The sequence below is a fragment of the Nomascus leucogenys genome, chromosome 8 (assembly GCF_006542625.1).
Source record: "Nomascus leucogenys isolate Asia chromosome 8, Asia_NLE_v1, whole genome shotgun sequence".
NCBI classification, from domain to species: Eukaryota; Metazoa; Chordata; class Mammalia; order Primates; family Hylobatidae; genus Nomascus; species Nomascus leucogenys.
The window spans coordinates 2,473,715-2,487,840 of NC_044388.1; the positions used below are offsets into that span (position 1 = coordinate 2,473,715).

Sequence of the window (14,126 nt, forward strand, 5' to 3'; positions counted from 1 at the left end):
GTGTCCTCTGAGAAGTAGCACTGCCCATTGGGCTCCCCAGGTGGGAGGACAGAACCTCATGAAGAGAGGGAGGTCGTTGGTTGGCTGCAGGGAGAATGCGAGGCTGGGCCCCAAGACTCCTTGGCTTTGGAAAATAAGCTGCCCCCAGCAGAATACTTTCCATTCTGCGTAACTGGGGAGTGTGTGGGTCTGGCTAACCACGAGGAGGGGCCGAGGAGCCAATAGACAGATCAAGTTGCTGTGGCAGTAGCTTTTTATTAGGGCCTGGGTGCTCAGTTGGGAAGCGCTGACAGAAGCTCCTATCGGAGATTGTGTGTTTTTTGACTGGGCAGGCCAGAAAGGGTGGCCTTAATCAGGGTTTGGGGACCTCAGGGTTACCTGCAGGTTATCTGATGTCAGGTATGAGGCCAACAGTGTGGCAGAGGAAAGAGTTTGAGGCTTTACCAACTTTGGGGACATGGCCAATTTCCTTTGCCTTCTCAGGATCCAGTGGAGGAATTCTCTAGGATGAAGAAGAGGCCCCGGGGGTGTAATTGTATTTAGAAAAAGCTCTCTCTTTGTTTGAATGATGCTGGCCTTTTAGGACCTCTCCTTCATCCGACTTCCCTAGTGTGAACTGCAGAGCTCAACCAGAGACATCTGGTGAATCCATTTCTTTTTCTTCCAGGCTGCTCAGGGACTTGGCCCGTAACTGCTCAGCAAGTCATTTCTGGTTACAAGAGTCCTCAGTGACCACAAAAGCACGTTCTTCAGACATGGTTCCGAGCCTGTGAGAGCTGGCTTTTCCCTGGCAGCTCATCACCAGAGTGGTAGTTTCAATTAAACAAAAACAGCAAGCCAGATCTACGATACTACAGACACTGAAGGAGCACCCACTTTTCTTATGCCTTTTGTCATGTGCTACCTAAGCAATTTGCTCAGATGTCTAACAGGGCAGCTGGGGCCTAGAGAAAGCTGTGTGTGGCTAGACTTGTACTCACATGCTTCTGTGTGTGGGGTCACATAAGGAAGGAGATGAGCAGTAATGGGGAGCTGCCCTGGGGAGGCTGTAGAGTTTGGCAGGACCAGGGCTGGAGGCCTGGAGTCCAGGGAGGTAACTGCTGCCTTCCACCCTTTATATTCTTGAGTGCTTTGGTGTGGTGGTGGGGTGGTACAGCTGAAGTGTTTGCCCCTACTCTATTGAGGCAGGGCAGGGGGTTGCCTCTCCTTCTAGCCAAGTGTCATTGACTGATCCGTGATTTCCTTTCTGCCACAGGATATGAATCTTTGCCCAGAACCTTTCATAGTTGACTCAGCCCATTTCAGGCTGTCTGTCTCAAGTTATCTTCTCCAAACCCGAGCTCTGGAGAGGAGGATGGGAGGGAGTCAAAGCAAGGAGAGCAGTCTTGAGCTTTGTCTCCCCAGGTTGGCAGCGAAGCCAGGCTTGGCCTTGGTCTGTAAGAGCTGCAGTGAGATCTGACCATCCATCTGTTCCATTTCCTCCCCTGTGCTACCCCAGCCAGTCACAAGGCTGGGGAAAAGTGTGGGTGTTTGGAGGGGCTGCCGTTCTTCCCATGTCTGGACCTTTTAAAATTTTAGCTCTTGGGCCTTTGATCAAACTCTCTGATTTTTTTTGATTCCCTTTTACAAAGGATTGCAGTTTTGAGGGGAGTTAGAAGGAGCTGTGCTGGAACAATGAGATAAACAGTGACGTGGAGGCGGCGGCGGCAGCAGTGTAGGCAATGGGCTGGGCCGGCTGGCCTGCCGTCTGGGCGGGCTGGGTGGAGGAGGACTCCCGCCCTGCACACTGGCCAGCTGGCTTGTGTTAAAGTGCCGGCTGAAAATAACTCTCATTGTCTAGGAGCTGCTACTGCAGCAGGACTGGCTGTGGCCGCCAAGGGGCCAAGGCAGCAGGAGCTGGTACCTCCCACCTCCTTGGGCTCTTGCCCTTTGGGAGCAGGGCCCAACTGGCCACAGCTGTGCCTACTGCCCACCAGTAGAGACATGTGGAGGCCGTTCCTTACACTCTGTCCTTTTGGCGGCTAGTAATGGGCCTTTGTGCCTTGTGTTGCCCGCTTTGCCATTGGCTTGGGGCAGATCTGTTGGTTTATGAGGGGGATCCTAGTGGGAACATGGGAACCTGGGGTGGGAACACCGTGTTACAGCTCTTCCCTTCAGCAGTCTTCTGGACTCCCAAATTTTGTGTCCTCTTGCCACTTTCCATCTTTGCTCATCTGCTCAATGAGCTGATCTGTAGATGCCACGGAGGACTTGGACCTGTGGTCAGGGGCTCAGCAGCACGTTGAGAAGTGTGTGGTGCCCAGGACAGCACTCATTTAATCTGTGGGGCAGTTCTAGATTCAGTTTCTCAGGACTCCCCATCCCCATGGGCTGAGTGTGGGGGCTGAGGCTACCACACTTGGGAGAAGACAGCCATAGGAAACCTGGTGGGAGGTGATTCAAGAGGGAAAACATTAATAAAACTACCTCTCACTTTCTGTATTTGCTCAAAACAAACAGCCCCTACTGGAGCTTCCCTAAAGCCTCCAGTTTCTTTCCCAGGAACGTTACAAGCGTCTCTCCCTGTCTGTCGAAGCTATGCCATTTTGGTCTCTGTTCCTAAGATTTATCATGATAGGGACCAACAAAAACAGTTGGGAATTTTTGGTGGTTCCTATTTCTGTTTTTTGGGTTTTCCCCAGGCCTGGCTCAAGAAGACTGTCAGAGTAGGGGCAAGTCCCAGAGCAGAGCTCACAGCTTTGAAGGAAACTCCAAACCCTACCGGCATTTCCCTTCCCCTGCAGTGGGAAGGAAACAAGGAGGGGCTCATTGGGCTGGGGGTACAGAGTGGGAAAGGGAAGGTAACCTCTGCCACCAGAGCTACCTCCCTCCTTGGCTTGACTGGGGCTGTCAGGCGTCAGGTGGAGAGTTAGGAAACCTTGCTGGAGGGACTGGGCCCTTGCTCACATGCACCCCATTGTGCAGGGAGATTTGCCTGGCCTCAAACTGGCAAACAGAGCAGGCTTGCTGGAGAAGCACCAGCTCTATGCCTTTCGGCTTCTTCCCATTATAGGTTTTTATTATTAGACATTTTTCTGGTTCCCTGTGATTTAGGAATCAGTCCCAGAGTTGCTTTCAGTTTGAGTTCATCTTCCCCTTTTCCTCACATCTCCTATTGTGACTGTTTTGGCTATGACTTACCTCCCTTACTTCTTCCTTGGAGTCTCCTGCCATGTCCCCCACCCCTCAAGATAGTGATACTAAAATTGGCGCCTAGTCTTAGAGGAAGTCAGAGCAGGATCAGTGAAGGGATAATGGATTGCTCTGTAGTCAGAGTGTTGAGAAGCAATTGCTGAAGGTGGGATGGAGGCAGAGAGAGAGAGACAGCCTAGAAGCAAGAGGGCAGGTCCCTCGGACATCAGAACATTACACAAGATTTTCAGGAGGAAGTGGGCGGTGGGGGGCACTGTGTTGAACACCCACAGTGTTCCAGACACATACAGACATAAAATATCTATCATTTAATTCTCAGTTAAAGCCCTGTGAAGTAGTGAGATTATCTCCAGTTTATGGATGCGTTCACCAAGGCTCCATAACTCTGAAGAGCCCAAAGTTGATCTTGGGCCCTCTGACTTCACCCACATTTAGTGCCCTCTCCTTTCCAAGACAGCCACTGCCTCCTTTCTGCTCAGCAAGGGTCTCAATGAGAAGTTAGCAAGAACTTAGCCCAGCTTCTGCCTTCTGGGAGCCTACAGTCTCTCTGGAACCACCGAAGAAAAAATGTCAAGGAAACAAACTTTTGACTGAGACCGGAACTGTGTCAAGTTTCCTCCTTTTCTGTCCCCGGAACTCAGGAAGTTGTCATTCCTAAGGGCAGAGTGGCTGTCTTAGGACATTGGAGCCCTGCCAGACTCACACACATTATCAGGTGGAGGCAAAAGCCCTGATGCCCTTGTCTAGCAGGAAGAGAACTGTCCGGGCCAGGCTCTGGTTTATGCCCCCTTGGCAGGTGGCTCCCACTGGCAGCCAGTGACCCGTTTCTTCTGAGAATGCTGGAGCTTGGGGGAATTCCCCTTACCCACTTCCTTCCCTATCACCCTTCAGCCCAGAAGAAGCAGGGAAGTCTGAGACCACTGTCAAGAAAGTGCCACCCAAAGCTCTAGACAGGAGGATGTGGCAGTGGTCAGACCTACTTCATGCCTCTACCACCCGTTTCCATACTTTGGGATCGTTCCTTCCTGGGGATCTAGAGTTTGACCAGGTCCCTGCTGTGCCTCTTCCATACTCTTAGGCTAGGACTCCCCAAGGGGGTGACTTTGCCCAGTTTTTCAAAACGAGGGGACCAAGTGTTTCCTCATCAGTTTACCTGGTGGAGAAGTGTGAGCCACAGCAGCTGACAGTGGGTGGCTGAGGGAGGAAGTTGGCATAGACAGGATGCGATGTCTGCCACAGCAGTGACAGGCTGCCCTCTCCTCCATTCCAGCAGCTTTCTTCCAGGGGAGACAACAGAAAACTATTTTCATGGCACAGACTTGGGAGAAATGGTCAGATGTCAGCAATGTGTTTAGGATATGCACAGAGCTAGGACCAGCCCTGAGGACTGTTTCTGCTCAGTTCTGTCTTGAGTTCATCTGGCAGCAGCCTGGCCCCAGTTAGACTGAGTTAGGAGCTCTACTCTGGGTTGACCTTTGAGTCCTTGTTTTGTTGAGGCCTCTTGCTCCTGTCCTGCTGTCCACACGGGTATGCTGAGATTGGCCCTTAACAAAGTAGTTTCAGAGAGAACATTCCAGGCTTGTGTCTGACCTGCGAAGAGGACTCAGCCTCACTTTCTTGTGGAAGTTCAGGCAGATGCATAGTGCAGCAGGAACCATGGGGAGAGCTGTGATGTGGGGCTTTCTTCCCCTTCTTTGTTTCTCTCACCTGCCCCACTTCTTTGGTCCTAAATTCTTCCATGTATAAATTCCAACCGAAGACTTCAACCCTACTTCCTTTTTGAGCTATAGTGACCTCGTTTCCAGCCAGTAGCTGGGCTTGTAGCTCAGACCTGGGACCTCTTACACATAGGTTTATTATCACCTTACTGCCCCCACTAGATGCATGTTGGGAGCTGGAGATGGTAAAAATAGACACAGCACTTTAGGGGCTAGATGAGTATACAGCTGGTTTAGGAGTATATCTGAGTTATGTATATAATAAATAGATAATATGACAGAATAAATGTTTAGGGATTTTCTTTTGGTTCCATCGAAAGTTAGAGGACCTCCTTCTAGGATTTGTTTGCCTCTTCTGGAATAATGCAAGGCCTATGTGACTCCTCAGGGACCCTGGATGCACACAGTTCGTGTCCCCAGGGATGAGGATGCCAAGAATTGGGCAGAGATAAATGAAGTGGTCATGCTTGGGTTACCAGGGAGTTAGAGCTGAACTTGGACAGTAGCTAAAGGAGAGAAAGATGAGAGGCAGCCTTCTAGGTGGCTGGCACTATGCTTGGGAAGAAGCTGAATTTGTGGGAAGTCACATGGGTGATCACGCAGCTGCGACACTTCGGGTAGGGGATCGTATTTGATTTAAGATTACAAGGGAGCAGGTACAGTGGTCTGATTAAAGTGTCAGACTGCCTTTATTCTTTTTTGTTTGTGTGTTTTATTTTGTTGAGATGGAATCTTTCTCTGTTGCCCAGGCTGGAGTACAGTGGCATGATCTTGGCTCACTGCAACCTCCACCTCCCAGGTTCAAGCAATTCTTCTGCCTTGGCAACCCGAGTAGCTGGGACTACAGGTGTGTGCTACTGCACCCAGCTAATTTTTGAATTTTTGGTAGAGATAGGATTTTGCTATGTTGGCCAGGTTGGCCTTGAACACCTGGCCTCAAGTGATCTGCCCACCTCAGCCTCCCAAAGTGCTGGGATTACAGGTGTGAGCTACTGCATCTGGCCCAGACTGCCTTTAGAGGTAAGGGCTGTGACCTGGAACAAAGACAGCCAGACTGATGAGAAGAAAGGTTTGGCTGAATGGGGATAAAAGTAGGGAATGTAGCCTCCTAGCATGGGTAGGGCTAGTCCATGGATGAAATCCTTAGGCTTCACTCACTCATTCTCTCGTACCTTATTCAGTCACCAAACAGTGGTGAACAAAATAAAATGATTCCTGGGCTGTCCTTCAAATAGCCTATATTAGAGTGGCTTGCCAAGGGGTTAGGGTGCTTTGCTGTGTCTTAATTAATTGGGAGGTGTTTCATAAGTAATTTGCTACTAACAATTAAAGTCTGGTACTTTTGTGAATTTTTGCCTAAAATTTTTTTCTAAAAAAATTTAAGCAGTTATCTTCATGCTAATGTTCTTCTCATTCACTTGTATGCTGATATGGGCAAGAGGGTCACAGTTAAAGCGTCTACATAGGTTGTGGGTGGCTCAGGATTCGCCCATGGGAGTGGATGTTGTAGGCAAGTTGCCCATCTCTCAGGTTATAGGGGAAAAGCAAACTAAAAAAAATTGCTGCTTTAACCTGGTGGGTTTTCAAATTTTTTGACCCATCTCATGTTCCCGTCACATTTTATGGTATGATGTGTGTATATGACATATTTGTGTATATACTTAAAATATAAAAGAAACTAAAGCTTCACAAAACATTATTTACACTTCCTACTTGCAATGAATTCTGGTATCTTCTATCCTATTTTAATCTGCTCGTTTTCATTTAAAATGAGTTAATTTTGACTCATTAAATTGATTCTACTACCAGTGGTTTGGAAAACATTGCTCAACCAAACATGAAGGGGAGGCTGGAGGACTGTTCCACCTTTCCAAGCCTGCCTTATCAGCGATGGAGTGTCAGGGTGAAGTCTGAGGGCCCAGTAGCAGAAAGGTGTGGGCAGTCTAGTCTTTCTCTTTTCCAGATGAGGGGAGGTTTCAGCCTTGTTGACTCAGGTTCTCTCCTCAGAGCTCCATGAACCTGCCTCCAGACAAGGCCCGGCTCCTGCGGCAGTATGACAATGAGAAGAAATGGGATCTGATCTGTGACCAGGTATGGGGTTTGGGAAAGAGGAGGGAGGTGGGGAGTTGTGTCTTGGGCTGGCTAAGGCTGTGGGGCCAAAGGCATTGAGTGCAGCTCTGGGTTCCTTGAGGAACCCTGGCCTAAGCTTGGCCTCATCTGTGTTCACTTGCTTTTCCAAGAGGATTCTCATAACAGAGACAGATCTGGCAGGCCAAGTTCCCCTCTAGCTCCCACAAAGAGCTGTCTTGATTTCTTCCAATGGGCAATAGTATAAGGGGGTTTGTGTAGATCAGGAGTATAGGATTGGCTGTGCAGGTTCAGGGCTATGCCGGGCAGGGTGCTCAAAGGACTGTTGATCTCTCATTCTGTCTTAGCCCTGGCAAATAGCAGGGTCTTTCTCATTATCTCAGGGCCTCTAGGAATGAGAAGCCCCAGACTCTAGTCTTTTGTTCCCAAATCTCAGAAGAGTCAAGGTCTGGAAACTCTCCCTGCATGAACAGTGTTGAGAGCTGGAAGAGAATAGAAATCATTACTTTCCTGAGAGTTGAGAGTCTTCTAACACATATGACCTGGCTCTTTCCCTTGCATACATTTGAAGATCATGAGTCACGAGTCTGTGAACTCAGACAGGCCTGTATGCAGGGCTGGGAGAGTTGGCTTTTGCCTTTTTACATCTTGGTAGAGATGGAAGTATCTGGCAGTGTGGGTAGTGTGTTTACCCAGCACTTTGCCATGTACAATGTTATTATTTATTTTCAGGCTCTGGGTGAGATAATAATAGGTAACATTTATTGAGTGCTTGTTATGGACCAAGTACTGAACACACTGAAGTATCTCATTTAATCATCACAGAACCCTCTGAGGAAGGCAGTGTTGGCATTTTATAGATGAAGAACCCAAGGCTCAGTAACTTGCCTAATGCTAGTAGGTGATGAAGCCAGGGCTGAGCTCAGGCAAGCAGATGCTAAGTCTGTGTTAACTGTTCTGTTCCACTGCCTCTCCAGGTCATGCTGCTTGACATAAGCTAGGAGTATGCTTCAGAGATTTTAGTCCAAGTCCCTTCTCCACCAAAGGTCCATATCCTTGTGTTCTGCATTAAGAAGAGTTGGTTAGCACCTGCTTGGGGTTTGGAGAACAGTAACCCTTTGATATTGAGGTTCTTTCATTGATCCTCAGTCTTTCCTAGGTCAGATAATTTCAGCTGTTCCTCACACCTTTCGTTTTTTTCTTCGATTTGTTTTTAGGTCCTATTCTCTAACATTATATCATTCTCCTGGACATTTTTCAGCCCCTCCACCCACCAGCTCTTCAGGTATCTTGGTGGTGGCAGCTCTAATAGGACCAGAATGCTAAGGGGTACTCCCTGAGTTTCTTTTTGGGTCAGATAAAGGGTTGGGCTAAAGTAGGGCATGGTCCCAGGTCCTATGTAGAAGGGAATCGAGGGATGACCTTGCTGAATGCAGCCTTCAGTATTTGAGGTTGCTTTGGATTGCTGGAGTCTGGGCAAGGAGCAGTGTTTGCAGCCCTGAGCTGTGTCAGCTCAGCAAAACCATTCCAGTCCCAACTGCAGAGTTCATTGCTGAGAAAGTTGGATTCTACAAGGCCAAGCTCCTCTCCCCTTGGCCTTCCTAACCCATATCCATTAGTTGGCCAGGCAGTGAACAGCATTTCCCAATCATATCTTTTTTTAATTTTTTTTCTTAGAGAGGGATCACACTCTGTTGCCCAGGCTGGAGTGCAATGGCATGATCATATCTTACTGTAGCCTCAAACTCCTGGGCTCAAGGGATCCTCCCACCTCAGCCTAAGTAGCCAGGGCTACAGGCGTGTGGTAGCCACCATGCCTGCCTAATTTTTGAAGTTTTTTTTCTAGAGACAGAGTCTTTATGTTATCCAGACTATTCTCAAACTCCTGGCCTCAAGCAGTCCTCCTGCCTCGGCCTCCCAAGCCCAATCGATTATGTCTTTATTTTGGGTGCTGTTCACAACTCTGTAATCCCCAACATCTTTGTAGCAAGCAGCACACTTTTAGAATACTTGTTGACATAGAAAAACATTTTAGGCTCAGGGAGCACTAATTGGAGGAGGAGGAGATGGCAACAGATGGGAACACCTGGGGATAAGTCAAGGAAGGGAACCTCAAGTTTAGGTGATGTCTAGAGCCAGGTGACAACTTGGAGAGGCTGAGCCCCCCTCACACTGAACACTGTGAGTGCTCCTCTTCCTCAGCGCCCTCCTCAGGTCTCTGGTTGTCTTTGTGGACACGCAGATGCATGTTTCCCTTACAGGAGCGATTCCAGGTGAAGAACCCTCCCCACACTTACATTCAGAAACTCCAGAGCTTCTTGGACCCCAGTGTAACTCGGAAGGTGAAGTATGAGGCAGAGAGTCCCCGTCTTGCCAGCCTTTATAGTCCTGTGGGCTTTGGGGGCAAACCCTTTAACTTGGATATTGGACATCTGTTTCTGAGCATTGGGAGTTGGATTTCAGGGTTCTGTGGCCAGGGGCCTGGAATGGCTGGCCAGTAATGGAGGGAAAGTCTATAACTGCCCTCTTGTATTCCCCTCCTTTTCTACCCTTTTTACAGAAGTTCAGGAGGAGGGTGCAGGAGTCAACCAAAGTACTAAGGGAGCTGGAGATCTCTCTTCGCACCAACCACATTGGGTGAGTTGGATTGGCCGAGCCTCTTCACCTGGCCCCAGGCTGTTGGCTGGGCACACAGGGTCTTGTGTCCTCTGAGGATGGTGTTCCTGTTCCTCTTCCCTGCCATGGGGCAGAGTTGCCCCTTGAATGGCTTCTGGCTCCCCAGAGCTTTGGACTGGTTCTTTTCTGGCTTTTCCACCCCCTCAGCTCTGCCAGCTGCTGACTAGATGTTTCTGGCAAGCTTGAGGCCTCTCCTGGGGTCCTCTGCCTGTGGCTTTGAGTGGAAGACATTCCCACAGCAGTTGAGACAAGTCTGCCTGTGGCCTGGTGCTGGGCCAAGCGAGGCCCAGAGAAGGCTGAGGGTGGGGGGAACATACTGTATTGGGTAGCTGAGACCTAATTCCCATTCAGTGACTATTTGGACTTTTTGGTGCCTGGAAGATTATTTGCCTGTTTGGGAGAAGATAATCTTAGTTCATGAGCAGAAGAAGCTTCCTTAAGCACCAGGAAAGATGTAAGGCAGTGGGGGCCAGGAGCTGAATGTTTTCTATATTCACAGACCCTGGTGCCTCCAACCCACTGACAGGGCCCTTAAGAACTGTGTGAGTCTTTTTTTTTTTCCAGTCCCTGAGTGGGAAACCAGGAATTGCTGAACAAGCAAAGAGCTAATGTGTGAGGTACAGTGAAAGAGGGTATTGGCCTCAGTGTTATGAAACTGTAATCAGCAAAGGTATATGCAAAGGTATATGAAAGTGAGAGAGAAAGAGAGAAAGTGTGTATATGTGTGCTTATGCAAAAGGACAGTGAGGGACACGTGATATAGAACTGCAGGCAGGGGTATAGACCTGATGGGAGGGCCTGGCACAAATGTCCAGTGCTTATGAGTGAGCAGTGGAGGCCCGGGTGGGGGTGGGGTGCCCAGGCTTCCTGACAGTGGGGTAGGGACAGCCAAATGACATCATCAGCCTTTCCCCTCGTGTCGTAGCGGCAGCCCTCATCCGCCCCCAGGGCAAGCCTTCCCAGGGTTCTTCAGAGGGAGGGGACACCTGTGTGTAGCCAGCTGTAGCAGCAATCACAAGGGAAACAGCACAAGAGAGAACAGGAAAGGGATGGTTCCTGGCCTCAGTAACTGTGCTCTGGTGGCCAGAGTATGGCTTCTGTACCTCATCTGTGAATCAGACATTGAAAGCCAAGCCACTGAGAAAGGTGTGGCCAAGCTCTTCCTTTGTTTGGTCAGTCCTTCAGTGACTTCACTGACTTCACTGACTGAAGGACAAAGTGGCAGGGGCTGCTTAGTACCCCTGTGTGTGAGGGCAAGAAGGACACCGATGGCAACCCTGAGTGCTGCTTGCCACCCTGAGCCCCCTACCACTCCGTATTCCTCCATAGGTCCCTTTTGTCCCTCTCAGCCCTTCTGTCTTCTTTTTGTTTGTTTGTTTTTTAAGACAGGGTCTTGCTCTGTTGCCCAGGATGAAATACAGTGACATGATCATGACTCACTGCAGCCTCAACTTCCAGGGCTCAAGTGATCCGCCTATCCCAGCCTCCCAAGTAGCTGGGAGCACAGGCACACACCCATGCCTGGCCATTTTATTTTATTTATTTATTTGTATTTTGAGATGGAGTCTAGCTCTGTTGCCCAGGCGCCATCTCAGCTCACTGCAACCTCTGTCTCCCAGGCTCAAGCCATTCTGCCTCTGCCTTCCGAATAGCTGGGACTACAGGCGTGTACCACCACGCCCAGCTAATTTTTGTATTTTTAGTAGAGACGAGGTTTCACCGTGTTGGTCAGGCTGGTCTCAAACTTATGGGCTCAAGTGATCTGCCTGTCTTGGCCTTTCAAAGTGCTGGGATTACAGACGTGAGCCACCATGCCTGGCCTGCCTGGCCATTTAAAAAAAAAAAATTTAGTAGAGACAGAGTTTAGCCTTGTTGCCTAGGCTGGTCTTGAACTCCTAGGTTCAAGTGATCCTCCTTAAGGATCCCAAAGTGGAGTCACTAGTACCCAGCCTTGTTTTCTTGATTAAGTCTTGCTGTAGTCATCTGAGGATAGGGGTGTGCTTTTATTGGGAGAAGGCCACAGAGCAGTTTATGACAGTCTCTGCTGCCTGCCCCCTCTACCTGGTGCCTGCCCCTCTGGCTGCTGGCCAGGAGCTAGGTCCAAAGCAGCGTGGTTCCCAGGCCTGGGGCCTCTTGGCAGTTGGCACACAAGTTAGAGGTCCTGGACCTGGTCCTTTCTTCCCAGGGAATAGCTCAGTGCCTGGCATTTTAGGCATGCCTGCCATCTGAACTGCGGCTTCTCTGGGTAGAGTTATGTGGAAGGACCAGGATCCTTCCTGGATTTCTGGGCAGGAAGAGTTTGTCAGATTGTGGGTGCTTCAGGATGGTAGGAACCCAGGGCAAGGTGGGGAGAGGAGGATCCTGCTTTGGTCACAGCCTGCTCAGCCCCAGGGCTTGCAGAAGTTGAGTGTGCAGGAGCAGCAGATGGGAACTCAGGTTCTGGAGAGGGACAGGCTGGGAAGTGGGATTCCAGAGCCTCTCCAGCTCCTCTTTCCCTGGTTTGTATTGGTTTCTGTGCCTTGCCTAAGCACCCTTTAACCTCTCCTCAAAGTGTCAAGATCCCGAAATAGCAGTATAGACTCAGACAGGAAATGAGAAGGGGGTGGGGAGCTGGAGAGCAGACAGACAGGAAACGGGAGGCCTGTTGGCCCCCAGAGAGGAAGCTAACTTCAGGCAGCTCCAGTGTCAGTCAGCTTCAGCCAGAGCCTGCTGCCAAATCTCAGCTGGGCCTGGTGTTGTAGCTCCAGAGTCTCTCTGTAGCTTGGGGTGTGGCTGGCCAACATGGCGCTGGTTTTCCAGCTATTGGGGAGAAGAGGCCCCGCAGGGCAGTTTGGGCAGAGCTTTCCTGTAAAGACCTCCAGAAATTCTGAAGGAGTAGAGCACTCTAGATTAGGGTTTCATCCTGAGCATTTTATGTTTCTGCTGTGGAATGAACTTGTCATATAACAGTTCCCTCGATTTGCCCTTGACTTTCATTCCAGGAATATCTCAGCCCAAAAGGACTGAAAGCAGAAGGGAAAATAATGCCCTGGGATATGGTCCTTAGGTGCTTTGTTGTCTACCTTCCTGGCTGAGGGGGGCCCACGTACTCAGGTTGACCTTGAGTGGTCATAGACATCCTAGAGTTCCTTGAATTCCTGATCATCCCTCATGCTTTTTCGGGTTCTGCCAAAGTCAACATGACTAAATACAGAACTCCTATACATCTCTGTTTGCTCACTGCTTTCCAAAACTCCTCTCCTTAAACTTGGTAGAGAGTGTTTTGCCCCAGGATGCCTCTGTTCCAGAGCTCTCCTTGACCCTTCCTGCCGGGGTCTTGACTGCGGCTTCAGTCAAGTTGGAGACTTGCTGGCTTCGGTCAAGCACAACTCTGCACACGGGCCTGTAGTAAATTCTTCTAACAAACACTGAGCAAGGACATGTGGAGGGACGCAGAAAATAATTGAGCCAGGGTCTGGCCCTTAAGGAGGGAGTACCTGAGAGCTTGTTTGTCTAAAGCACCTTCATGATAAAGCAAGTGGCATTAGAAGGGCCTGAACTTTCTCCATCCCTGACTTCCCTGCCTAGGGGAAGTCCATGACCGTGGATGGGTCTGTCATGGGTTTTGATCTTCAGAATTTTCTTAGCCTGGTGCTGGGTTCCAGGAGGAGGAGGTGTTGGGTCAGAGGCATGTCACCCTCCTCATCCTTGACCCACTTTAGCAGACCCCTTCTGCTGTGTTTCCTTTATCTGCAGGTGGGTGCGGGAATTTCTGAATGATGAAAACAAAGGCCTGGATGTGCTGGTGGATTACCTGTCCTTTGCCCAGTGTTCTGTCATGTGAGTACCACCCCAGGGCTAAGGTTGGGGACCAGTTGGGGGAGGACATAGTTCCATTCTACTTTGATAAGGAAGGGTGAGAGTTCAACAGTGAAGATGGAAATGGGAATCCTGGACAGGAGGGAGCAGCCCAAGCAGTGGTGTGGAAGTAGGCAGGCAAGCCCGGAGACGTCTGGGGATCAGTGAAGAATGGCACTTGGCTGGAGTAGAAGATAAGATGCAGTTTGGAGAACAGGAGAGAGAGATGGAAAGGGAGCTTGGAATCAGAACCCAAGGCATCCAAATGCCAAGCTGTGAGCAATCCAGGGAAATGTCCTGGCTTCTGGTAGAGATGCCTTGGTGGGATCCATTCATCTTTGCAGAGCTGAGTCTTCCAGAAGCAACTTTGGGTTTCCAGATGTGAGAAGGTTACTCCAGGTCATTGTTGAAGAACCCAGGAACAGTGAGCATGATGACCTTTTGACCTGGATAGAAAAATGAAGTATTAAGGAGTCTTTTTCTAGCAGGCAGGGGGGCTTGGAGGCAGCCAGAAGTGAGTTAGCACAGAAAAGGTGGCCTGGTATAGTGGAAGGAATGAGGGCTCTTGAGTCAGACAAAGCTGGGTTTGGGTTTCAGTTCTGTTATTTACTATCT

General features: G+C 49.6%; 1 protein-coding gene across 7 annotated transcripts in view; it reads left to right on the top strand.

Moving 5' to 3' along the window:
* FMNL3 (formin like 3) overlaps nt 1-14,126 on the top strand; it is a 71,476-nt gene that overhangs the window by 32,267 nt on the left and 25,083 nt on the right. For 6 of the 7 annotated variants that reach the window (XM_030816609.1, XM_030816612.1, XM_004088627.3 and 3 more), the window contains exons 2-5: nt 6,918-7,001; nt 9,260-9,340; nt 9,559-9,635; nt 13,410-13,493. In XM_030816609.1, the coding sequence (XP_030672469.1) occupies nt 6,918-7,001; nt 9,260-9,340; nt 9,559-9,635; nt 13,410-13,493 (326 nt within the window). The remainder of the gene's footprint in view (nt 1-6,917; nt 7,002-9,259; nt 9,341-9,558; nt 9,636-13,409; nt 13,494-14,126) is intronic. The other variant, XM_030816610.1, reaches the window with a different exon arrangement.